Genomic DNA, 27,331 nt, shown 5'->3' on the forward strand with positions numbered 1-27,331 from the left:
TTGACAATCTCTATATGTATAAATGAGTTAAGTTGCTCGTATTTTACTAGAGATTGGAGATTGTTAAAGCTAGAATTGAGTCGAGCCTAAAAATAAGCTTGTGTTAGTAAGCGTGCTCTAGTCTAAGCTTCACTTATCGAGTTCAAGTAGGCTCACGAGTCCAAACGATCGTGTTCCGCATACACTTTAACCAATTGAGATTATTGAAATAATGTCAATTTACCCCTCGAGGAATTTAATTTGGTCCAAGGAGAGGAATCTCAATGGATGGATTTGAGACGGGTATTGACAATCTTTAAAGGTGTAACCAAGTTAAGCTGGTCATGTTTTACTCGAGATTGGGGATCGTTTAAAAGCTCGAATTGATTCGAACTTAAGTAACTCGAGCATAAAAATAAACTTGTTTATAAGCAAGCTTGAGCAGAACCTTCACTTATTAGTATTAAATTACAAAGCTAACAAATACACAAATTTAGACTTCTCTCAACAAGGCTGATAATGCATGGATCGAATATTAGACTTTTCACAACAAGGCCAATAAAATAAATACTTATCTAAGCAAAAACCATCATCAAACTAATCACTTCAAGTAATACTAGAGTAATTTCCGAATACCAGGAATTATGCAAAACATGAAGCAACACATGAAAAGCTCATAAAAGGTATGCAAGTTTAGACTTTGGAGTACCAAAAAACAAGAAAATTAGAAACATTTAAGAGGAAATAGTCTCATGATGCAAACACTCTTTGCATCTTTTAAATTAAGAAAACAAAATAGTTGATGGCACACTGCTTATTTTGCTTGGGGATGAGATGCAATGAGATCAACGGCATGCTCAATGCAGCTAATTTTATCGGCTTCATTGTCTGGAATCTCAAACCCGAACTCTTCTTCAAGAGCCATCACGATTTCAACTGTATCTAAACTGTCTAGCCCGAGATCGTTTTGGAAGTGTGCGGTAGGTGTGACCTGCGTAATATGAGAAATACCGTTTCAAATAACATAACAAAACAAGTATCATTTTTGAGACCACAATAAGTTCTCACTTGTCGAAGGTATATGCAATTAAATGCCAAAATGGATGGGTCAAAACAGTCTAAATAACGGGTCGGGCAAAAGGGGAACTTTGGCACAAAACGAGTCGGGTTATTTATAAGTCCTTAGTAATGGGCTACTAGCCTACTATCAATTTTCAACCAGTGCTTTTAACTTTTAATAACTATTTAAGTTGATGTAGATGCAGATGTTATTAGGTCAGTCTACTATTTCGGGTTTGGTGGTTATGATTAGTATCACACTGGCGGGACCTACGAGGTGTAGCGAGTTGACCCATGTATCTTATGTGCAGACTTAACAAAGATGCTAGAAATCAAAATAGGGGAGCATTGAATTGACAAATTGCTAAATTGTCATATGTTTTTACATGTATAATGCTGAATTGACATTGTGACTCGTGTTACTTTCTATGTGACCAAATTATGAGACGACATAACGATAACGTTGTGCAATCAGCACCTAAAAATTAAACATTTTTTGAGAATATATAGGCGTCATACGCTTGCGTTTGTTGTGTGGTTCCCTATTATTTATGCATGCCCAAGTCGGAAATCACTTGGCTTTTTATTGTTATGGTTGTTTTAGTGTTTTGTTCATTTCATTAGGTCCTTGTTTAGTTGAAATTGCATACCTTTTAGATTTAGTTTGTGTTACTTGTGCTTTGCATGCTTTTATGAAAGAGTTGATTTCCAATATCACTTCTTAACACACAATTCTAGGGAAAAGACTGTGCATTTAACTAAGTACCCGAAAATGCCATTCTAAGTTTTATTTTATGCATATTACATATAGATATGCATTGGTTAGCTTAATCAATACTCAAGTTAGTTAGCGCAGTACATAAGAATACACATAAATACATTAACTATGCAAAAGAAAATGAATATTATCACCTTTTATACTTGCCATCTGATGGATCCTCTGCTCGAATTAAACTATTATCAAACCTTTTAAATTAGTATGTGAATAGTATATCCGTGGGTTTAATCCGGGCAAACAATGCCGACATTAGAAGGTTGATAACAATCATCATTTTCCTTTTTTTTTCTTTTGCATGGTTGATATACTACCATGTACACTTATATAAATTTTTGAAATTGACTGTGCAAACTAATTTAAGTATTAATTGTGCAAAGCAATGTTTATCCACTTGTAGTATGCATAGGGTAAAGTCAAACTAGCATTTTTGATTACTTGAAGTGCACACTCTTTCAAAAAAAATGTATTATGAAGAGATATTAACGTCTTTAGCAAGATGCATGCAAAGCGTAGATCATAAAAAATAAATCTACAAAACACATATGATTTCAATTAGACAACAACCCAACAAAATGAAAAACACTATCACAACTGAAGCAAAAAAACCAAGTGGACTCCAATATGAACAAGCATAAATAACAGAGAAGCAAAACACACACACGTACATGACATCTATATACACCCAAAAAAGGTTCAATTTTCAGCTCTGATTGTAGGGCGTTAGGTACAAGGTTTTTTTTTTTAAAAAAAAAATCACACTCTAGTTATAAGTCACTCTACCTAGCTAAAACAGAGAAGCTATATGGCCATGTAATGCATATAAGTTTTAGACATCTTTTATCTCTCTCCATAAACATTTGTATGAGGTAGAAGATTTGATTTACAGCAACAACTAATTAAATTAGCACATATATAAACCAAGCACATGCTTTCTTATAATCTTATCTAAAGTGAAGGATAACATAGCTAGTTAATCCACTTCATTTCTTAAATACTTTTCATTCTAAAACTAACTCCAATTCATAAAAACTAAAAAGCCAAAGCTCTACTTACAATTCCTCAAAACTAAGAAGCATTTTTTACATTCGGGCTAGGGTGCAAACAAGCGGGGCTGCTCACGAGCTTCTCAAGCTATGATCAATAAAAAGCTCGAAACAAGCCGAGTTTTTTCGAGCACGAACCTCAGATAAAGCTCGTTTAGTTATTGAGCCCGAGCTCGAGCCTTGTGTATTTTTAAGTTTGACCTCTTTAGAATTTCTATGTATTAATTTTACACTGCACAGCTGAGCTCAAACTGAGCTTCGGCTCGTTTAATTTACTTCAAGAGCTCGAGCCGAGCTTAGGCTCATTTACAGTTTTTCTCAAAATATTTAATCAGAATTAAAAAAACATATATAAATAAGTTAATATATAATACACGATCGACCCAGAGCTCGTGCTTGAAAAAACAACTCATGAGCCAAGCCCAAGCTCTAGAAAAAGAGCTCGAAACGAACGGAGCTCAAGCCTAGTCGAGCTCGGGTTCAGCTCAGTCGTTTACACCCCTAAGTTTTAACTCTTTTAAACTTCTATTATTAATTTCACATTGCAGAGCCGAGCCGTGGCTCATATAAGGTTTTTTTTCTCAAAATATATAACAATAATTAAAAACATATATAAACCAATTAATAAATAAAGCACGAGCCTAGCTCGAGCTCTAGAAAAAGAGCTCAAAACAAACTGAGCTCTAGCCGGTTTTTCTCAAAACTCCAATATCCTCATCCAATCCCTCACAAAATCAATAATAAACTTATAAACCCTAATTTATCAATTCCTCCAATACACAACTATCAATTCAAAACTATTTAATTTACCTTAGACGAATCAACTTTCTGAAAATTTTTAACGCAATTAACCACTCGATCAGTGACTTCCGACTTATCGAGAAACAATCCACAGACTTCTAATTTTTAATTTCGCACTACAGAGCCGAGTTGGGGCTCATAGCCTCATATAAGGCTTTTTTTCAAAAAATACATAACAATAACTAAAAACGTATATAAACCACCGACCTTGCGAGCCGAGCTTGAAAAATATATAAAACACGAGTCGAGGTCAAAACGAACTGACCTCTAGCTTAGTCTAGCTCGAGCTCAGCTCGTTTACACCTAAATCCATGGCTAAGAACATCCATTCATAAACTCTCAATAACTCCAATATCCTCATCCAATAATCACTCACAAAATCAATAATAAACTTATAAACCCTAATTTATCAATTCCTCCAATACACAAACATCCATTTGAAATTACTATATTAATTTACCTTAGACGGATCAACTTTCTGGAAATTTTTAACGCAATTAACCACGCGATCGGTGACTTCTGACTTATCGAGAAACGATCCACGAAGCTCCTCGGAGAAATGACGCCGGAAGAGGTTAATTAGTCCTCCGCCGATTACCCTAGGGTTTTGACCGGATGGATAAACTGGTGTCACGTTCACGCGTAAGTACTTGAGGAGTGTGTTTCGAGCCGCCATTGATGAATGAATCTGAGTGTGAGGTTACAGAGAGTGTGTGTGTGTGTATTGTTGTTGTTGCTCGGTGTGGCTGAATGGCTGATTAGGGGTTTACGTTATACCGAATGGTTTGAGGATTGGCTATATTGATTTGTGTGTTCCGTCTATGGGTGCAAAAGATTAGAGTTCGAGATCAGCTCGTTAAAATGATCGATCGAACCAAGCTTAATCAAGCCTGAGCTTGAGCCTCAAAGTAAGCTCGTATAATAAACGAGCCCGAGCTTCACTTATCGAGCTCGAGTCAACTCGCGGGCCTAAACGAGCCTGCCATTTATATAATTTTTTTAAATATATATTTAATAATTATTAACTAATATATATAATCTTACGAAAGATCAATAAAAATAACTTAATAATATATATTATTTTATACATAAAATTATAATAGAAAAAATATATAAAAATAATTATAATTATATAAAAACTATTTGATAAATAGTAAACGAGCCGAGCTCGAGCTATGTGTAAGTTAAACGAGCCGAGCTCGAGCCCGGTTAAGCTCGAGCTCGGCTCAGCTTGTTTGCACCCCTAGTTATGTCAGGCGACTCGAGGCGTTGAACCGTACAAAAGACAGATGTAATACACAAATAATAAATTTATACCGAAATGTAAAGCACTGTTGTAGAAAAGAACAACCATGTTGTAATGCTAAAAAAATCCACGTAAAAAAAAGGAAAGTAAACAACTGTTTTGAAGGCCGATCTACGACAAGATGACTTATACATTATCATATGCAACTCTGTTATGAACGAAACTTGCAATGAAACATGGATAAATATAAGCACATTGCGATGGTATATTCAAAATTTTATATTTATAAAAAGTGTATTTTAAAAGTCCCATGACTGAAGCTTGCGGTTATAATCAAAAGTAGTAACCGAACCACAATTTAAACACTCCCAATTCATGGTGCAAAACCAAACATTAACCTAACATGTAAAAAGGATCATTGACATCAAACGAGAATTTTGGGCACACGACATTTTAGTTCAAACTTGGCTTGGTTAATTATTAACCGAAACCAAACCATAACCAAGTTTCGTTACCGATTAACTGAAACCGAAGTGTGAATCTTGTTGTGGTTAACGAAATCTCAAAACCAAGCTAATGGTTATGACTACAGTTAAAAGTAATAATCGAACCGAACCAAAACTTGCCGAGTCTTGTTTTGTATAACTTTCATAACATGTTGGACCTAACACGATAAAACACGATGACCTGTAATGCTAAACATGAAGACGACACGATAACTAATCGTGTCGTTTTTTTCACACACAAACCTGTTTAGTAACAAGTTAACACACGATAAAACCTGTTATGGAACCTATTTAAACATACAATGAATAATACATGTGTAATTAAACAAAATTTTTTAAAATACGCATAAAGTCGTAATTAATACATAATCCATAACATATTTGAAACAAAAAACCTTAGAAGCAAATCATAGCATACATTAAAATATGATAGCGGGTTCTGACGAGCATATATAAGTATGACTTTAGGAGCGTATATTTATTTATTTTTTTTTAAATTAAAAATATGCACAAAACATGTCGTTAACTTGTTAAAATCGTGTCGTGTTAACAAATAGTGTCATATATTTCTTGCTGTTTCGTGGTGCAAAAATATCCAAAAACATAAGGCAAATTGGAAATAATTAATCCCACATTTTATATGTTGACCGATAATAATCCCAACTTTGAAATCATTACCAACAGTCCCAACTTTCAACTATTTTTGTCTCAATGGATCTCCGTTAAAAAACACTTAACACCGTTAAACTTTTTTCTGAGTTTCAAAACGATGTGTTTGGCCTTTTGATCGGAGGAACGATACGAGTCGACTGATGTAAAGCTTATCTTTAAACGGTGATCCAAGCGACGCAAGAATGTTTCAATTCGGGTTTTTTAATTTCCAATTAACAAAAATCAAGTCATTTGAGACAATTTTTACGTCAGTCAACTCATACCGCTCTTCCAATCAAAAGCCATAAAATATCTTTTGAAACTCGAAAAACAACTTAACGGTTTTAAGTGTTTTGTAACGGATAAATCGCCGAAAACATAAACCATAAACGGTTCACAAAGACACTCACTCATTGGAGAAATCGTTACACACACACTACCAAAGGAGCACAACGACGTACGCAATGCTGTCGATCATATCTTCTTCCGTAATCCTCACTCTGATAGTTACTATTTCCTACAAATTCCTCACTAACGACGGTAACTACACGCTTCCGTTACTTATTAACCGTCAATTTGAACCAATTTGAGCTTCTGTGTTTGCTAATTACTTACGAACGAATCAACGATCAATTCGTTACTGTATTTATGCAATTCTAGATTTAATCGTTACTATTTTGCTACAAATTCCTCACTAACGACGGTAATTACACGCTTCTGTTAGTTATTAACCGTCAATTTGACGCAATTTGAGCTTCTGTTTGTTAGTTAGTTACGAACGAATGAACGATGAATTCGTTGCTGTATTTATGTAATTATCGATCTAATCGTTACTATTTTGCTTCATATTTCTCACAATAGACGGTAATTACACGCTTCTGTTAGTTATTAACCGTCAATTTGAAGCAATTTGAGCTTGATTTTGTTAATTAGTTAAGAGCGAATGAACTATATGAATTTGTCACTGTATTTATGTAATTCTAGATCTAATCGTTACTATTTAGCTACAAATTTCTCACAAACGACGGCAATTACATGCTTTTGTTAGTTATTCACGGTCAATTAGAAGCAATTTGAGCTGGATTTTGTTGATTAGTTATGAACGAATGAACGATGAATTCGTTAACGTGTGTGTGTGTGTGTGTGTGTTTCGATAGGTGATTTCACGTTGCTGGCTAAAGGAAAAGTGAAGCGAGAGAGTTTTCAGGATAAGGTATATTGATCTTAGTTTGAATTATTATGTATTTATGTATGTGTTTCTGTTGAGTAGAATAAGTAACTGTCTAAACCTAGGGCTTTGAATGCAGAAAATAGTGATTTATATACGTAATCGGACAGGATTTTGCATCATGAATTTAGCATCATTGAATTTGTAAATATTAGGGGCGCAACAAGTCGAGCTCAGCTCATTTTGACTTACGAGCTCGAGCTCGGCTCGTTTTATTAATTAAATTATATACATTTTTTATTAATTTTTATAGAAGAACCTTAAAGGAGCCTAAGCTCAGCTCAAGCTCGTGTAGTGCCTTATAATGAGCCAAAGCTCGGCTCGAACTCAGTTTGCAGTTTGAAATTAATACATAAAAGTCTAAAAGAGGTAAAACTTAAAAATACACAAGGCTTGCAGGCTCGACGAGCCTAAACGAGCCTCCCATACAAGGCTTGAGCTTGGGCTCGATAACTAAACTAGCTTTCTTTGAGGCTCTGGCTCTGCTCGGCTCAGCTCGTTTCAAGCTTTTTACCGATCTTAGCTCGAGTAGCTCGCAAGCGACTTGGCTCGTTTGCACCTGTAAATTTGTATGAATTGATTTCAGATTCAAAGCTGAAATTTACCAGATTTGACATGAAAACGGAGTTCGGATCTTAGTTCGAATTATGTCTTTCTGCTTAAGTAGAATAACTAACCGCCTAAATCCAGGGTTTAGAATGCAAAATAGCAATATATGAATGTAAAATGACACAATTTTGTGTTGAGATTTGCCAATTGTACCAGATTTGACATGAAACAAGGGCTTGTGCCCGTTATTTTGTTTGCATATCATTCAAATCTGTTTCTAATCACATGTGTTGATTTTACTTTCTTCTATCTAATTTTGATGAATTTCTTTGGTTTAATAATTTGTATCACCAGCTCAACTTCATCACTAGTTTATTATGTTGAAATTTGAATGAACAGGTTGTATGGATTACTGGAGCAAGTCGGGGAATCGGTACGTCAAATCAGATATTGTGATTATTGTTATTACCATCGTTCACTTTATAATTTGCTAGTTGTTGAAGCTGAAAATTACGGTTTATGTATGTATCAGTCCAACAAATCTTTTGGAAACTTTAGGATGACAAAATGCTGTATGGATCAAACAAAAAGGCAAATATGCAATTATGTTTGCGATGCGAAGTTTATAAAACATGTTGTTTGAGTCTCACTTCACAAGCATTAAAGAATTGTAACCTTTGTAGAATTGTAGTTTACTGACTAATGCATAAAAGAATGAGAAATAGCCATGTGTCACTGTCAACTTCACTAATATGAATAGCTTCTAAATCAAGCATATAGAATAAATTAAGTAGCACATTGCTCTTAAGGGTACTCATGCATATGCACATCAAATTATCAGTTTCTAATTTCCATATCCAGGAGCTGGTCAGTTTTAGGTCAAGGTTTTGTATTCATGTTCTGCTTTTATAACTTATAAATAAATTTGTAATTAAAGGTAGTTGTGATACTTATTATCGGTCCAGACAGTCCTTCACCTTCTTTTGGTCATGATGATATAATAACTGTAACAGTTGGAAATTTGTGAAGTTATATACTAGACTATCTTGCTCTGTTTGCATGAAGGTGAGGTTCTTGCTAAGCAACTTGCAGCTTTAGGGGCTAAGATAATAATTTCTTCAAGAAACAAACCAGAACTAGAAAGAGTTAAGAAACAAATTTCAGGTAAGTTTTATCACAGCTTTGGAGGATTACATATAGGAATATTTTGTTCTCTTTCTATCACGGTCTTAAAAAAATTCAGATCTGAATTTAGGAAAACATGTGGAGATATTACCTCTAGATTTGAGTTCTAGTGAAGATGCAATCAGAGATGTTGTTGAAAAAGCCGTGTCTTTATTTGATGGGGCCGGTATAGATTATATGATCCATAATGCAGCTTTTGAGCGACCTGTAAGTTAGCAACATCATTTTAATTGTTATTTGGTGCCGTGGAAGTTGTTGAAAGAAACATTATATAATATTGCTTTTGGTGCTTCAGTAGAGATGGAAATTTTGGGTGGGTTGGGTATGGTAAATTAGGCACCGAAACGGTTTGTGTCAACCCAAACACGTTCTGTCCAACATGATAAATTTTTCAAAATTATTAGTGTGTCAAATATGACATAAGGTCAGAAGTAGTATTATCTTGATAATGACATTAATATGTACTTTTTTCTAGGCATGCAGACGAACCGAACTGTCATTTTCCGTGTTTGGTCATTTGTTTGGTTAAAGTTAACTAACGAACACGGACATGTCTCTGTTTAATTCGTCTACAGGCCTACTTTTTTCATAAACTGATACAAGAGTTTTTTATGTTTTTTTTAATTAATACAGGGAAAGGGGTGGAAAGGTTTGGAAGTCACCCAAATTGTATATCTATGCCTAGAATCTCCTAAATCATTACAATTAATGAAATAATATATCTTTTCTATTCATATTTGATTCATAGTTATTTATAAAGAGTCATAAATTTCAAACAAAAAAGGTGTCTGATTCCCTATCATCTACCCGTTTTCTCACTTCTAACGAAGAGGCATCTCAACTGCTAAGACACTGATCGTTTCCCTGTTTTGTTCTTGTTGCAGAAATCAACAGTACTTGATGTACCTGAATCAAGTCTCAAGGTATCATATATTGATATTGTTTAATGTAGTAGTACTCTTAATTTTGCAGTCATGTATTATTATTTTTAAGTATTTTGAAGTAACTTAACTTGAATCTGTTTTCACCTTTTGTTTTGCAACTAATAGGCTACACTCGATGTAAATGTTATGGGCCCGATATCTCTTACACGACTGCTGCTCCCTCACATGTTGAAGAGAGGTGGAGGACACTTTGTTGTGCTATGTTAAGCTTTTTAAATTTTAATTCTTTTATCGTAATATAATTTTAACTGTGTATAATTTGGATGTACATTACGTCTGCAGATGAGTAGTGCTGCAGGTAAAACTCCTGCACCAGGTCAAGCCGTATATTCTGCATCAAAATTTGCTTTAAATGGTTACTTTCATTCCTTGCGGTCTGAGGTATGCAGTTTATTAATTTTTTTTATGTAGAGTATTTGTTTTTAATTAAACATCCAATGCTAAAAAAAAAGTTACCATATAAACGAACTTATTATGCATTTTATTGTCATTTAGCTTTACCAAAAGGGAATCAAGGTAACGGTTGTATGTCCTGGCCCGATAGAGACATCAAATGCGCCCGATACAAGCACCTCAAGTCAAAGGGGACTCAAAGAGGTTAGTCTCATGTTGTGTAATGGCAAGTGAAACAAAGTCAGACGAGTCAAACTGGTCATCATTTGACCCATTTTTACCTGCTTACTTATGAATTTGTTGATTCAAGTTATGCTTGCTAGCAGGTAAAAAATATAGCTTAAATGAAAATAGGTCAAACGGGTCAAAGTCAAACTGGTCGAAAGTCTCAAATGTATACTGTTAATGCATAACATTGTCTTGAATCGTTTTATTCACCTAATTATATTATAATTGAAACAATGTAATTGTTAACTTGTTATCAAGTTTGATACTCATTATTTATGAAAATCTTCACAAATTAGAAACGAGTATCAGCGGAGAGATGTGCAGAGCTTACATTAGTTGCTGCAAGCCATGGTTTAAAGGAAGCTTGGATATCATATCAGGTACTTTTATTAGTGTTACATTCACATTATAATTTGCAAATAACTACACATATTAATCTCTATATCCTTAGTATTTATTATTATTCTTGCTGTTGTTATTATTATTGTTGTTGTTATCATCCTTTGCTTTCATTTTCAAATACAAACATATATTTATTGTTCTGTTATTCTTGCAGCCCGTGTTAGCTGTTATGTACCTGGTGCAATACGTTCCGTCTGTTGGATTTTGGTTAATGGACAAGGTACATTTTTTTATATCAATTCTTCTTTTTTCATTAACATAATTATGTCCAAGTCATCTAAATTTGACGGCATTATCGTTAGATGCTCAATTAAATATGAAATACACTGAAAAGGATTAACTACCTACAGATTATTAAGGTTTTCTTATGACAGTAACAAAGAAAAGAATAAACAAAAAAACTCATTTTATGTTTTTTTTTATTCAAAATATTTGCTAATATCAATAAACTGAATTTAGTATGAACAAAACTGATATATTATCGTCGATTTATCATTTGAAAATATTAAATTTTGGCGATTATTTTATCCATGCATAAAATATCATCTTAGCAACATGAACCGAAGCACTGTTATTATTAATGTAAATCGACTTCAGGTTGGAGCAAGACGGGTAGAAGCAGCTGCACAAAAGGGCAATACATACTCGATCAACCTACTCTTCAATTGAAAGAAGGATTAATAACTGCTTTGTGGTCACAGGCTAACGGTGGATTAATAATGACGGTATACCATATTGTATTGTTATTTGTGAGTTCCTCCTTAAACCATCTTCTCTTGCTAATCACATTGTAATAGTTCTCATTAATGGTAAAGCGTTTGATTTTGAAACAATGGTTAAAGGGTTTTGTGTTTTCAAGAATAACTGAAACTACACAGGCTATGCAAAATCATTCCCGGTTTTGTTTTTGGTTACTCGGGTGATGAACTTATTACTCTCATCCAAACACGCTTAATTATAAAGTTCTTATTTTATTAACTACAACATATTAGTTGTTTTATTGTTATGAAAAATATACAACATAACTTGTGATTGAAGTCTGAAATTAGAAAATTTAAACATTCAATAGAAAGAATTAGGCATGGTTTGTTTATAAACTTAACCCTTAAGAGCAGATTATGTAGGGGTGTTTGGGATTATGAGAGGAAAAGTTCTATAAGTTATACTTTTATAACTTATTGATAAGTTATAAGGAGGTAAAATAAGAAATCCTATTTAAATAGACAAATAACCAAAATACCTGTATTTACATGAAAATTAATCCTATTTAAATAGACAAATAGTGTTTTGTTTTTTAAGATTCACTTAATTAATAAAAAGCATGCAAATGGTTAAGCCGGGCCGCAACCACCTTTTGGATGGCAAACCTAATTTTGGTAAAAACAATTTGCTCTTAGAAGCCGAAGAATTAATATGTACTACCCGTTAAACCCTCTTCATAAAGTCCACGACCTCTAGGGTTAAGAAACCAAATGTGTCAAACGCAGAAAGAACAAATAGTTAAAATGTAAGCCAGCCCCTTTCTCCACTGACCTCACACCAAACCTCGACCCTCCCTAGCCAACACCCATTAACTCCTATCACTCTGACCAGTTTCTTCTAAACCGTAAGCCAAACCGTTCATCTCGGTTTCAAAATTTTCAAACTGACACCAACCAGGAATAAACCGTAAGCCAAACAGTTCATCTCGGTTTCAAAATTTTCAAACCGATGCCAACCGGGAAACTCAAACCTCGATTGGTTTGGACGATTCCAAGTTTTTACACCAAACCATGAACACCTCTAAAAATAATATTAATCCATTTCTTTATGACTAAAATATGATTCATTTAATGTGTTTACACCCACAAAACAGTTGTTCCAAGGGAAAAGAAATTAGTCATAAACAAGCCAACATAATTCAACACTTTTGGTTCCCAAAAACTTAACCCAGTTCCATAAATAACCACAAAACAAAGAACAAAATACCGTGAATTAATCCAATTCAGACAGCGATTCCTCAACACGTTTCAAAATGTTTTTTGATGCGAGTCTTTCACCCATAGTTTCTTAATCCAATTCCATGAATTACCACAAAACAAAGAACAAAATGCCGTGAGTTAATCCAATTCCGACAACGATTCCTCAACACGCTTCAAAATGTTTTTGGATGCGAGTCTTTCACCCATGGTTTGTTGGTTGCTTAAAAGAATCACCACAAAACAAAGAACAAAAATACCGTGAATTAATCCAATTCCAACAATGATTCCTTAACACGCTTCAAAATGTTTTTGGATGCGAGTCTTTCACCCATCTTCTTATCAGCAGCCATCGCCGATTCCTTAATGGCATGCCCTCCGTATTCAACTTCGAGACTAAAACATACGGTACCATCCTCGGTACGGTTAGCAGTTTTCTTAATTTCAAAATGATGCTTTTGACAAAGATCATGTAACTCTTTTATGGGATGTAGTTTTAATGTTTCGGGTGTGACCAATGGTTCAAGAAGAGGCCGAATACTTTTAAACACTTGGTTTTTGTCGTAACCTGAATCGACAAAAATAGCCCCAGCCAAAGATTCAATGATGTCTCCAAGTACCTGTGCATGTAATACCCGGAAATTAATATTAACATAAATGTGACAAGTGATGGGGATAAGAAACGGGTGTTTGTATTTGCATTTTTAAATAGTATTGAATAGAATAAGATAATCACATGTAATAAATAAATATATAGTAAAAAATATGTGTATGTATTTGCGTTTTTAAAATAATTATATAGTATTGAATAGAATAAGATAATCACGTGTAATAAAATAAATAGTAAAAAATATGTTGAAAGGTGTTTTTCTTGAAATGGAGTTTAGTAAACTTGTAATTTTAATCTAAAAAAATCAGTTTTAAATAAGCAATCGTGTTGCAGACAACTTATTTCAGCTGGCAATAAACATATACACAACTCACCCAAACATTCAAACGTATCAAATATTTCATTAAATATAATTTCTGATATGACCATTATACCCTTCTTTTTCTCCTCACGCTTCAAACTCTCATATCCAAATGCAAGTTTAAGATAAGAGTACAAATGTCATAAATTTTGAAAAACAACGTATTTCTAATATATATTTTTCCCAACGAATAAACATTCCCAAAAACTTGCTACATAAATAATAATATGATATCACATTATCCTTCTAAACAATCAGTTATGTAGTAACTAAAAAGAAACTAATTATTTGTCTAACTTTCGGAATATACAAAAAAAGAATAAAAACTAACCTTAGGAAAAGATGTCTCGGAGTCCCATCCGAAAGTAGATTCCAAGGTTGCATGGTCAATCTCATTAATGACTCTGACAAGATGCTGGTGTAGCGCTTGTGAACCATGAAGAATATGTTTATGCAAATCGACTTTGAATGCCGATTGCGCATAACAATCATTGTTCACCGAAGCTGACCTCAAATCGGTTAGCATCCCAGGAGACTTACCCGGATACTTATTATACAAATGAACGGTGATAAGATAATCTAAAACAGCATCCCCGAGAAATTCTAAACGCTGCATTATAAAACAATAAATATATTTCAGCTTATACAAAGATACTCTGTTGTCTATTATAACAAAACAGTGAATACGGGTGTGTTTGGATGTGCATTTTGAAAGAAAAGGCTGTAAAAAATAATCAGCAGAATTCCAATTTTACTACTCGTGCATTTTGAAAAGACCAAATGAGTTGGAAAGCTTGCAAGAGTTAATAAAAAAAGTAATTGAAGGTGAAAAAACCAGTAATTTTAGGGTTGAAAGGGTGTGTTTTGGTTCGTTTATCTTTAATCGAAAAATTAAACGAGGTTTTCTTGATCGTGTTCGTTCGTTAAAAGAACGACCATGCTCGAGCACGTTTATGTTCGGCCCGTTAAAAGTATAAACGAACAGTTCACCAGCGTAGACGTCGAACAAAACTGAACACAGACAAACGAACGTAGCTGAGCTACAACCAGCTAAATATAAAGTGAAGACAATGTGTTGAGCCACAAAAAGTGATTAACACTAGAATGTAAATGAATGTAAACAAACGAACATCCACGAACATAAATGAACGAACAAAACATGTATCCATGTTCGTTCGTCTATCAAATAAACGAACCTCCCGGTAAAGTCTACACAGTTCACGAACTGTTCACTGGGCGTTTGGTTCTTTACAGGCCTAAGTAAATTACATCTATCCATTTTTAAGGAAGGTAATAATGGTAAATAAGTAAATGTATCTTGTTACCTGGTAACATTTTGGTATCTCGGGAATCATATAAGATCCATGAGTCAACGCCTCAACAAGCAAAGAAGCATCACGAAATGTATATTTCAACAAAGACTCCAAGTGTTTAATGTTTAGATATTTCTCTGGTTGTAAGGTTACTTCTCTTATGTATGGCGTGTTGACCAAGTCAACCTTAATACCAAGCCAACTCATAAAAGATAAGGCGGCCATTTCTCCACCTTCACTAAGAAAAACGCCAATCAACGCTTCAACAACATCGGCTATTACTTTCTTTTTTATAACTCTATTGTTTCCAACATAAACTTTTCTTTTGGTTGAAAATACAGTATCTTCTAATTTGAAGCTTCCAGAAAGATCTCCGGGAACGACCCAAGTTTTTGGATCAAAAGGTTTGTTACGGATGAAACCCTGAAAGTATAATACTAATTACCAAAATACCCTTTTCAAGATAAAATGAAAAGTAGACACGTTAAGAAAGTGGCAATATTTTGAGGTCTTTGTCCAAAACTTGATTAGTAATCCATGTATCTATATAAACGCTTTAAAAGTCTTCATCGATTAAAAATACACTTTGGACAACGTTCAACCTGTTTTGACCTGGCCAGCCCCATTTGACCCTTTTTCTTTAACCAACTGTTTTTCATAATAACTTTCGTTAAAACTGAAGAGTGAGGAGTAAGAGGGACAGACAGTTTGCATAGCAAATAAAAGATAAATATATTAGGTACCTTCCGTTCAAAAATATAGATTAATTTTCATAATTAATCATCAAGTCATTATGTCAACATAGATGCAAAAAGTATATTAAGACAGTAGTATTATAGTAATCCATATTTTTTGTAAAACGATTTAAGATGCTTCATGCCACCTTTTTTTTTGTTTTACCCGTTAGACATGAAACATAACTATGATTGCCACCTCTATAATATCAATCTTTAACACAAATAAAATTAAAAAAAATTACCGGGATATTGCGGTTGCATCCCAATCTGCATAACGAGGCATTTGAAATTACTTTCTCCCTTCGGGAACTCAAGATTCCTTCGTGTTGATTTTGAAAGGTTTTGAATAACTGCTGGCTAGCAGCATATTTTAGAAAAGAATCCCCTAGAGTTTCAAGGGATTCAAGATGAAACTTTTCAAGGCATTTCTTGGTCGTTATTGCTTCTAAGATCTGAAAAAGACGATCATACTTAGGCTCGTTTATTTGTTTAAAATTAATATAACAAAAGATGAAATGAATAAACTTAATACCTTGATAGCGGGCATACTTCCATGTGATTCACTACAGTCTAAATGCATCTTTTTAAGATTTAGAGCCAGAAGCCATGACTCGATTCTATGCATTATTGATGGAACAAAAGAAAACGCATAGAATGTGGTTACAGGTATTGGAGACATCAAAATGTAACACAGTTCGGGAGGCAGCTCAACCCCTGCATTACTTGTTTCTGCATAATAAAATTAAAAAAAAAAGTAAAATCAAAACATATAGGAAAAAAATAATTAGTTCGAACCAAAGGTTGTACTAACACTAGAAAGTAATTATCCCCTTTGTCCTAAGAAAATACAATGTTTCATTTGGCACATAGTATTAGGCTAGTTGCATAACTATCATATCGAAAAGGTATTCAAGTGCAATATTATTCTAATTATTACTATATTAGACACACGATCAATATATAATAAGACCCCCGGTTTATCTCATAGTGTTAAGGAAATTAAACATATAATAATTAAATGCTTCATTGGCTAACGTATGGCAAAAACTTATTTGATGGTTTGTCAATTATTTAACAAATGTTAAGAGTGTTGTAAAATTATTGCAGCATCTTTGTATCTACAAAATTGATAAATAGGCAAATAAAATACTTAACATCAAATATATCATAATAAACCATTAATCTTACCTTTCTCCTTATGATGTCTGCCCTTTTGAAGAGTATTCCGAACAACAAAAAGTTGTCTTGCAGCAAAAAACGATTCCTCTCCATACCGCAAATCAATCCCATAGCTGCATTTTCAAATAAACTATTTTATTTTACCCATACATATATTAAACTAATAAAAAGAAATAAATAACACCTTGGCCTTTATATTTGCACGGCTAGGTCTCTAAGCTTATTAAAAACACAACAAAAAGGTCCATTATATGAATTTTAAGAGCTTAATCACACGAAAAAAATGAATTAATTGTGAGTTTCTCATAATAAGGGCTTAATTATGCAAAACTGAAGGGTACATCAGTGGTCTACAGAATTTTTTTTATTGAGATTTAGAAACAAAGTTAATGCAGCCAAAATTCATATAGTTGTTTTTCGATATTATAGATTAATAAATGAAAATTCGTAGAAAAAGGTCAGTACCGTGTTTTGTAGTACTCTTTGTACGTTACGGCTTCCCCTTCTTTTAATTGCAAAGATGAATTCCCAGTCAATCCAACCAATCTTTTTGTGGTGCAATACAGCCGTCCATTATGGGGTGTAAACACCAATGCATTTTCCATTAAGCAGCTGCAAACTTCTCCGTTTATTGTGCTTATTTGGCGATGATATTTGCCCATTAACGAGCAATTACGTTGTTTTAGGTAGGGGAATACAACCGAATTAACGGAAGCCCAATCAATGACCAGCGGGCTTTTATTCAAGCCCAATGACGGAAACAAGAGATAGTCAAATACCGCAATATTATTTTTCTTTGTACCTAGTTGCAGATATTTGTTTAACTTTGTGATAGAATTATCAAGAAGGACTCTTAGTACTGTCATTTGGAATTGGTATGATGTCGTTATCTGAAAAAAAAATTAAAAAAAAATTATATGATCTTAATAAGAATATGGCATTGTGTGACAAAATAAATTATCAACATGACTGCTATCAAGGATATAAACTAAAAATCATGTTTGGATCCTAACATGATTGTTCACCAATAGAGTTTTAGGAACGTGGTCTCCAAATTTTGCAATTTAAGTATTCATATATTTGATTTGATGTGCTAAAAATGATTATCTGATTATTGAAATTTGAAATCATAACAGGTGTTTGGATAATGTAATAGTGATCATGATATACTATTTATTTAGGGGTCAACTCAATTTTTTTAATAAAGAGTTTCATACATGTGATCATTTCACAAATAGAAAGTTATACATGTTTGCGCTCTCATTGTACCCACACTGTTATACAACAAAAGTGGACCTATCTTACATGCGGCAAAGAACATATATAAGATAGGTCCGTTTGTTGCATATCATTTCCCTCTAAAACACTTTCAATACTCAAAAGTATTATGAAAGTGTGGGTAAAATATGAGTGCCAACAAGTATGACCTGAAACTCTTTTAACAAAAAAAATTGATTAAGACACCTAAATAAGGTAATAAGAATATTACCATGATCAGAATCACTTCATCCAAACACCAAATACTAACTGTTGCATCTTCATTTTGTAATAATAAGACTACCATTTTTAGCACATCAAAACAAATATATGTATGTTTATTTTATATATAGCAAAATTAAAGGTTGTGAACTTTTCATATTACCTGATCGGATGTAAGGAAAGAGGAGCCAGTATATGAAATTGATACATCAATGGAGCCTCTATCAGCCTCAAGATCAAACTCCAACCGTTGATTATCAAGATCCAACTCTGTGTTGATTCCAAGAACAATATCTTGGAGCGGGATGTCGTACTCAAAGTTCCTCTTTAACTTAATTGCGTAGAAATGAAACTTTTTAGTCGAATCACTTCCAACTCGACCCACAAGCTCAGGTGGCACGTATTGAGCCTGTTCTTTTTCATAGTCGTACGCTGAAACCATAAAATTCTTTTTAAGACTAGAATAAAAGTTATAAAAAACGGATTTGGACATTTTTTTTTCTCCTGGAAGTTGTAATGAGAAAATCAAATAGGAATATTTTGTAAATTCAGTTTTGAAAAGTGATCCTTCTTTCACCTTCAGATAATCAGTTTACAGATCTCATTACCTGGCCCTTATATATTAAAATAATCAGAAGTACGATTTGTTCTTCCAAACAATAAAAACCCACTATTTGGTCTTCAAGTCACAATAGTAACGAAAACTAGTGTTTGGATGTGTTTTTGTAGTTAGGAAGTTGCAAAATTTAGATAAAATGTGTAAAAAGAGGAATTAAAAACTAAAAATAGAAATTAAAAAGAGGTAAGACTTCTTTCACCTCAAATAATCAGTTTACAAATCTAAATATGTAATTATTTATTTGACCACTGAGTAGTAACATAAGCAGAAGGCAATTTTTTTGCAAAAGCTAAAAACTCGTTATCGTGGCTTGAAGTTGCAAAATTAGATAAATCTTCCAAAATAAATATCAAATTTTTACCAATTTCTGGTGCATCAGCATCAGCTTTCTCCAAGGTATCAGGGACAAGATAATCAGTTAGCGCCCCGACCATGTGCAGTTGCTTGCAAGCTTCAAGGCATGCAAGTTGTTTCAGCATTTTTTCAGTGCTTGAAATATGCACGCTTAGAAGCGGGCAACTTTTTGGAAATAAAATACTGCAAGTACCAGCTTCTTTATCAATGACAAATCTTGGATATGGCTTAAAATACCTATCCATGTAACGCTATCAATATAAGCATGGTATTATCCATGAAATAACGAGACAAATAATAACAGAGTTCAGAACAAACCCATCAGAAGGAAGCCTGGAGCAATAAAAGTAAACCATTGAAATGCTCGAACTAAGGCTTAAAGAAGCCCCGGTTGATTCAACACAAAAACGGGCTTCGTTCAAAATGTCATTATTAAGTGGTGCGCAGGGTTCTGAAGCATGGTTTAGTGATTCCTCTCGCATAATATCTCCACTCTTAAGGTAATTTCGCACCTTCTCCAATGTCTTCCGGTCCTCACTAAAAATCATCAAATTGAGAAATAAACACAGTAGAACTTTTTTATCATATGGTTTTGATTATAATACTTAAAAAAGAAATAGAACTACTGATTACTTACAGTTAGAAGTTGTTTAATTAAAAAATAAATAATTTATTTTAATAAAGCTAAAACTATACAATAACACTCATAATTTAGTGTCATGAATTTGATAAATTAAAATAATTAGTGGAATTTATAATATTGTACCTTGGAATCAAAAGTAAAAACTCCGAGTTTTTCATCCGAGCACGGCCTCGAGATTGAATAAAGCTACACACCGTTGATGAAAGGTCAAATCTAACTACAAGATTGCAGCTCTGAACATCCAACCCTTCTTCAAGAATCGATGTTGTAACAATGATATTGACCTTCAAAAAAGTCAACATTTGAATATTCGTCAAATTAGATTGTATGTACATGCCAAGTGGTATCTGATATGAAAAATAAGGACATACATTGCCTTTACGAAACTCGCCAATAATCTTATTTTGAGCATTGCAGCTCTGTGACTGCAAATCCAAGTGACGGCCAGCTGTATACTCAGCTTTCCAGATAAATAAATCTGGGTACAGCTCACACAGCAAACTTTTAAGTGCCATCGCTGCAATCACTCGCTCAACAAAGATTATGCATCGCATATCTTTGACATCCCTACAAAAAAAATCCAAATTGTTTTTTAAATAGCTTTAAAATCAAAATAAGAAAGCACAAATGCATAGTTTAGCACAAACCTGTATTCGGCAAGTGATTCAATTAAGCACATGACTTTTGTTGTGAATAGACCGCGTTTCACACTTTCTTTATTTATATATGTTACAGACCAACCTACGCATTTTGTATATTGGAAGTTGAAAAATGATTTGAACGCAATAAAATTCACCAAGTAACAAACTTTTAACTTACATGGGGGTATGTAAGAAGAGAAAGTGTTTTGGGCTTCTTTGCAAAATTCTCTTGCAATCGCCTCACCACGAACATCAGACGTCCCCCAATTGTAAATGTCGGTTGCTTCACATGAATGAACTTCAGCTGCCTGTTAAATTATTTTTTGAAAGGCAAAAAATAAATACATATGTTGTTAACTACATGCCTAACCATACGAATTTTTAACGAAGTAAGACTTTATGAAGCACTCAACATGTTAATTGAGAAATTTATGAGCTTTTGAATACATTTTGGCCCGTTTGACGCCCACAACACATTCAACCAATTATAACTTTAACCATTTCTTTTACTTTCCCTAGAAAGTATGGCCCGTATATCAAGTACCGATCAAAATATACAGTTAAGAAACAGAAGAAATAGGCATGTAAACAAATCCAAAGAATACGATTATGAACAGATCATGTTTGTATTCATTGATTTAAGTTTAACCGATTAAACAAATAAACACGAACTAAACGAACAGAGTTATCTTGTCCGTGATCGTTTGTTAAGAAAATAAGTGTCTGCAGTTACGTTTGTTCGTTAATAAACGAACGGTTCATGAATGTAAACAAACAAGCATAAATAAGCATAGAACAAACATAAGAATGTGCAGGGCCTAAAAATTTTTAAAACTAGACAACTTTGTAACCCACCAAAACAATTTTAATAAATATATTAACGAACATAAACTAATGAATTTAGGCAAACACAAACTAACAAACATTGATGAACGCGAACGACCGAACATAAATGAACAATGAAGGATGTGTTCATGGCCGTTCATTTAACTAAATGAACAGGCTTTTTGTTTATGTTTGTTCGTTTACTAAATGAACGAGCATAAACTAACTTCCCGTCAAAATGTTCACAAACTGTTCACTGAACGCTTGGTTCAACAGTCTATCATAAGACATTTTACAAATTGAAGAAACATAAATTGATACAAGGATCATATGATATTTTCTTTTGTACACGGAAACAATGGTTCAACAGTCGATCACTTAGTCAAAAGTAGAAACATAAAACTAAAAACATACCTTTAATGCCAACCAAATGCCAAGTTCATATAAACAGAACTCAAAATGTGAAGATAATCGTTTTAATCTAGTTCTTGTATTCTCTTTTGATGAGTCCAAGAGGTTTGAATTTGTTATCGCCAATTCATACTGGAAGATGAAACTCATACTTGTCATATATCAGCTTTTTAAATTTTAATTAAAAGAATACATATTAAATTCCAAGTGATCAAAACTACCTTTTCCCTTAAAATCAACAATTTACATTTTATTTCTTCAAACTTTTGACTTGGGACTTCTGCTGCCCTGTAAAACTTATACTTTGGAGTGGAAATTGCAATGTGTTCCGCCAACGCAGATTCACTTGCACATGTATAAACCTTCATTAAAAAAAGACACGTGTGTCATTATTATTATTAGATTAAGCTTGAACAAAGGAAAATTATGTAAAAAGAATAAACAAATACAACTACTTCCTACAAATTGAAAAGAGAGCAAACTGGATGAACATTGGTTTCCCTCATTTTTAACTATTTTATGTGTAAGATGCTGGCGTGGCACTGGTTGACATCATGCCAGCCTTTACGTGAGATGTCAGATATGAAAAAAAAAATTAAGTGATAAAATATTTATTATAAATACTTTTTCTTAAGTTTAAAAACAAGTATAGAATGCCATAAAAGATATGTATATATCGTGCTTGTTTCTATAAGTATTGCTAACTTCTATTTTGTACTTGTTTTAAAGTTGGTGGTATAGAACCGCATTTTTTACAAAGGCAAATATGTACAAACAACTGAGAACCTTTGAATGGAATAAGTTTTCCAGTTCATGTATTTGTTTCCAATACTCATCGCTTGAACTCGACCCTAAAAATACAAGAAACAATGACCTGATAAGTTTATTAAAAATCAAACTTTTAGTAAAATAATTTTGATAATTGTACATTTCCAGACCTTTAGCTTTCACAGGTGAAGCAGTCATTCCAAGGATCCTAGGAAGCTGAGAACTACCAGCACGCAGCGCATGGTGATAATGTTCCTAGACATATTATTCACATTTTTAAATAATCAATCAAAGCAAATTAGTAGCAGTATTATTAGACGTGTTATCATTAACATACCCTCATGATGATAGCATATGCATGATTTTTCCGAGCATTGTGGCATTCATCAAATATCAACACCTTGATGACATCCAAGGTCAATAATCTATGACTCAATGCATTCTTTAAGATGTCAGGCGTCATGACCAATAGCTGTAAGAATCATTAAACATATGTGTGCATTTAATTTAAGGCGGAGAATAAAAATTATAAGGTACAACCAAGGTAAGAGTACCATATTTAAAGTTTATGATGCCAAAATTGCTTAATTAATTAGATCGATAGTAATTGTAATTAGTACAGCAAATTTTTTACTACTACACTAAAATATTGATTTAGATTGTCTTACCCTTCTACAAAAATAGTAAAATTAGTAAACGTTCAATGAACCGTTCGGCGGGAAGCTAGTTTAACAAACATGAAGAAAACTTTTTGTTCACGTAGTTAAACAAACGATCATGATCACGTCTCATTCCTTCATTAATATTTGCTTGTTTACATTTGTTGAAGTTCTTTCATTTACGTTCTTTAATGCATTCCTTTAAATATTTTAGGCCCATTACAGATTATTAGTTTTAATAACTTTACAAGTCCCACATATTGTTGTTCTGATTTTCTTTTTATTAGCTCAGTTATGTTCGTTCGTTTACGCTCGTGAACCGTTCGTTTATATTGTTAACGAACTACCATATAGGAACACAAGCACGTTGATTTTCTTAGCAAACGAGCACAAACTAGAAAACTTATTCGTTGAATTGTCTGCGCTAGATCGTTTGTTCAGTTAAACTTAAACAAACAAATATGAACATGGTCCATTCATGTTTGTTCGGTTCACCTACAGACCTAGGTACAGTGGTAAAATGATCAAAACTAATATTTTCATGGCATATGTATTTGTGTTGGCACAAGACTACATTTTTTTACTTCATGGATGCTTTAGGTATTTGATCATTAGCCAAACTTTAGATTATATTGACAGTGGTCAACAAAAGTACAAATGTTGACTTAACATACCTGATTCTCATCTCGTTGTTTCTTCCATTCATCAAGATCCCAATTATCAACACCTTTCTCACCCCAGTATTCTTCCACTTTCAAATCAAGGTGATTTCTCACATACTCAGCTTGCTAATGAAACAAAAAAAAACTCACATGATCATGCTTTAATTACACATGACAAATTCAAATAAAAAAAAGTCAACTAGCTACCTGTTTGACCAATACAACAGTTGGTACCAGGAACACTGCGATATACGGAGACGGTTTACTCAAAAGATGAGCATAGTAGCGTAAAAGCATAATCGCAATCAATGTTTTGCCTGATCCGGTCTCCAAGAACACTATTGTGTTCTTCTTGATTGCTTGCTCTAAAGCCTCTATCTGATAACTGTAAAAATTCCACGCAGGAAGAACTCAAAGTTAATACATATACATAAGTTGTATTTTTATATTATTCATTTTAATCAAAATATATAACTCACCGACCCCACCAATACCCTGCTAACCTTAGCGTATATAAACGGATTAGGTTAAGATAGATAAAAGCAGTTGAAAAAATAGAAACTTGTTCTTAGATAAATTCACATTGGAAAATGGGAAGCCAGCCATCTCTTGAAAATTGAAAACTTCAGTAAATTGTGACAGTTACAGGAAGAGAAATCTTGTTGACTCACATCAATAATATTTATTTACTTGTATTTGAAATAAAAAGCAACAATAATGAAATATAATGATCTCATGTAACAAGCTTCAGAAAATTCTTCAATTTTCCAAACAAAATTGCAACTCCAAAAAGTACAGTCAGACAGTAGGGATGTAAACGCGCCGAGCCTGAGCTCGACTACACTCAAGCTCTGCTCGTTTTGACTTACTAGAGCTCGAGCTTGGCTCGTGAGTTGTTTCTTCAAGCTTAGGCACAGCTCGTTAATTACTTATTAATTAACTTACATACATTTTTAATTATTTTTATATACTTTGGGAAAAACCTTAAACAAGCCTAAGCACAGCTCGAGCTCGTGAAGTACCTTAAACAAGCCAACGCTGACTCATGCATTGTAAAACTAACTAATACATAGAAGTCCATAAGAGATTAAAAAAACTAAAAAAAACACAAGCTCGTCTCGTCTCGGCTAGTTTTGACTTTTGAATTACTAGAGTTCAAGCTCGGGTCGTGAGTTATTTCTTCAGGCTTGGGCACAGCTCGTTAATTACTTATTAAATAATTAACTTACATACGTTTGTTATTATTTTTATATATTTTGAAAAATAAAAAACTCAAGCGAACCTAAGCTCAGCTCGAGCTCGTGTGATACCTTTAACAAGCCAACGCTTGACTCGTGCAGTGTAAAATTAATACATAGGTCCAAAAGAGATAAAACTTAAAAAAAACACAAGCTCGTCTCGGCTCGTTTATCATTTATTAATCAACTTAACACATATTTTAAATAAATTAAAAACCTAATCGCCTCGTAATCGACTATGCATTGTAAAATTAACACACAGAAGTTTAAAAAAAAACCTAAAAACTACACAACCTCGTCGGCTCGGCTCGGCTCGTTTGTCATTTATTAATCAACTTAACACACATTTAAAAACCTTAAGCCTTATCGGCTCGTGCTCGATAAGGCTCGGCTTGGCTCATTTCTAGCTTTTTACAAATCCAACCACTGAGTGACGTAAGCTTAGGGGGTGTTTGGCCTAACTTTTATATTTTGGCTTATGCTTATATTTTAAATTGGCTTATAGCTTATTTTCTATCATTTGATAAGCTCCTTTTAAGTATTTGGATTAGCTTATATTCTACAAGTCGATAATAAGTTGTTAAATCCACCATTCTTTAATTTGTTATAGTAATAGGTTGCTTCAATAATTATTAATCCACCATCATTTGAGGACAAATGAGTAACTTACACCCTAACACAAATAAGCTTCTTCAAATAAGCTAAAAAACCATCTTCAAATAAGCTTCTTCAAATTAGCTTATATAAGCTTATAAGCATAAGCTTAAAAAGCTAAAACAAACACCAAACTAAGCTTATTTTGTAAAAAAAAACTAAAAAAGCTATAAGCATGGTTAAATAAGCTAGGCCAAACACCCCCTTAATTTTAACAAGCACCTAGGGTTTCATCCTCTACATCATCATCATACATTCACCATTCAAAGTTCAATCAATCAACAACACAATCACTCTGTATATCACTACAAATCATTCAATATCACTACAAATCATTCACAAACCCTAACAATTAATCAACCGCTAATCATAAACAAACACATATTTGATAAATTAAAAACCTAATCGGCTCGTAATCAGCTATGCATTGTAAAACTAACACACAGAAATTTAAAAAAAAAAACTAAAAAGTACACAACCTCGTCGGCTCGGCTCGTTTATCATTTATTAATCAACTTAACACACATTTAAAAACCTCAAACCTTATCGGCTCGTCCTCGATAAGGCTCAGCTCAGCTCATTTCAAGCTTCAACAAACACCTAGGGTTTCACCTCTACATCATCATACATTTCAATCAATCAGCACAATCACTACGCATATCACTACACATCATTCACAAACCCTAACAATTAATCAACCGCTAATCACAAACAAATTAAACTAAACATTACATCATATAACAACAACAACACGTAGATGATCGAATATAATGATGTATAATAATATACCTTCTGGCGAACGAGAGTTGATGATGCTGATCGGTGACGTCACCATGGCTTCCACTGTCACTGGCCGCCATGACTCTCGCTGTAACAAACTGTTGGTGAAATTAGGGTTAAATTGATAACTTATAGCGTGCGATTAAAGCGGAATTAAAGCGGAATTATTATTATTATAATTGCGCACATATGACGTATACGTGTGAACCCTCGGGTGGGCAAAAGTGAAATTGCACTAATTTTGACGTTATTTTACTAATCTCGTGAAAATAACGTTAAAAGTGACGGACGGTTAATCAGGCATCGTGTAGTGGCGTTGATAGCCGAAAGACAAGGGTACATGCACCGATCAGCCGGTGTCCCGATGATTGAGTGCTATGTCCAAGGCTTGATGCAAAACTACTATCAAGCCGGGGTCTCACCGGAAGCAGCTCTCTATCCTTATGGG

At 33.6% G+C, this 27,331-nt stretch overlaps 3 protein-coding genes across 4 annotated transcripts; 1 reads left to right on the forward strand and 2 right to left on the reverse strand.

Moving 5' to 3' along the window:
- Window positions 1-581: 581 nt before the first annotated feature.
- LOC143559162 (acyl carrier protein 2, mitochondrial-like) lies at window positions 582-4,369 on the reverse strand. Its single transcript, XM_077047831.1, has 2 exons — window positions 4,121-4,369; window positions 582-970 (listed from the first exon to the last, which is right to left on the reverse strand). The coding sequence occupies exons 1-2, from the start codon at window positions 4,334-4,336 to the stop codon at window positions 794-796; spliced, it is 393 nt and encodes a 130-aa protein (XP_076903946.1). The 5' UTR covers window positions 4,337-4,369; the 3' UTR covers window positions 582-793.
- A 2,158-nt stretch (window positions 4,370-6,527) lies between these two features.
- On the forward strand, window positions 6,528-11,801 carry LOC143559164 (uncharacterized). Of its 2 annotated transcripts, none has more exons than XM_077047832.1 (12): window positions 6,528-6,603; window positions 7,221-7,276; window positions 8,240-8,273; window positions 8,906-9,004; window positions 9,084-9,232; window positions 9,910-9,948; window positions 10,075-10,166; window positions 10,251-10,350; window positions 10,465-10,566; window positions 10,887-10,970; window positions 11,147-11,212; window positions 11,590-11,801. In XM_077047832.1, exons 1-12 carry the CDS (start codon window positions 6,528-6,530, stop codon window positions 11,659-11,661), a joined length of 969 nt encoding a protein of 322 aa, XP_076903947.1. In that variant the 3' UTR covers window positions 11,662-11,801. The 2 variants fall into 2 exon arrangements, with proteins under 2 accessions (XP_076903947.1, XP_076903948.1); XM_077047833.1 differs by having other exon boundaries at window positions 9,096-9,232.
- Window positions 11,802-13,172: 1,371 nt separating this feature from the next.
- LOC143559181 (endoribonuclease Dicer homolog 2-like) lies at window positions 13,173-26,963 on the reverse strand. Its single transcript, XM_077047844.1, has 22 exons — window positions 26,893-26,963; window positions 24,419-24,596; window positions 24,224-24,337; window positions 23,228-23,362; window positions 23,061-23,145; window positions 22,909-22,973; window positions 22,344-22,484; window positions 22,126-22,254; window positions 21,065-21,194; window positions 20,893-20,986; window positions 20,617-20,812; window positions 20,369-20,529; window positions 19,921-20,139; window positions 19,610-19,839; window positions 18,793-19,061; window positions 17,616-18,040; window positions 17,160-17,263; window positions 16,504-16,700; window positions 16,214-16,423; window positions 15,247-15,657; window positions 14,253-14,531; window positions 13,173-13,570 (listed from the first exon to the last, which is right to left on the reverse strand). Exons 1-22 carry the CDS (start codon window positions 26,961-26,963, stop codon window positions 13,217-13,219), a joined length of 4,197 nt encoding a protein of 1,398 aa, XP_076903959.1. The 3' UTR covers window positions 13,173-13,216.
- Window positions 26,964-27,331: the final 368 nt, after the last annotated feature.

The sequence above is a fragment of the Bidens hawaiensis genome, unplaced genomic scaffold (genome assembly GCF_021521415.1).
Source record: "Bidens hawaiensis isolate Kalapana, Puna unplaced genomic scaffold, B.hawaiensis_p1.1 tig00019721_1, whole genome shotgun sequence".
NCBI lineage: Eukaryota > Viridiplantae > Streptophyta > Magnoliopsida > Asterales > Asteraceae > Bidens > Bidens hawaiensis.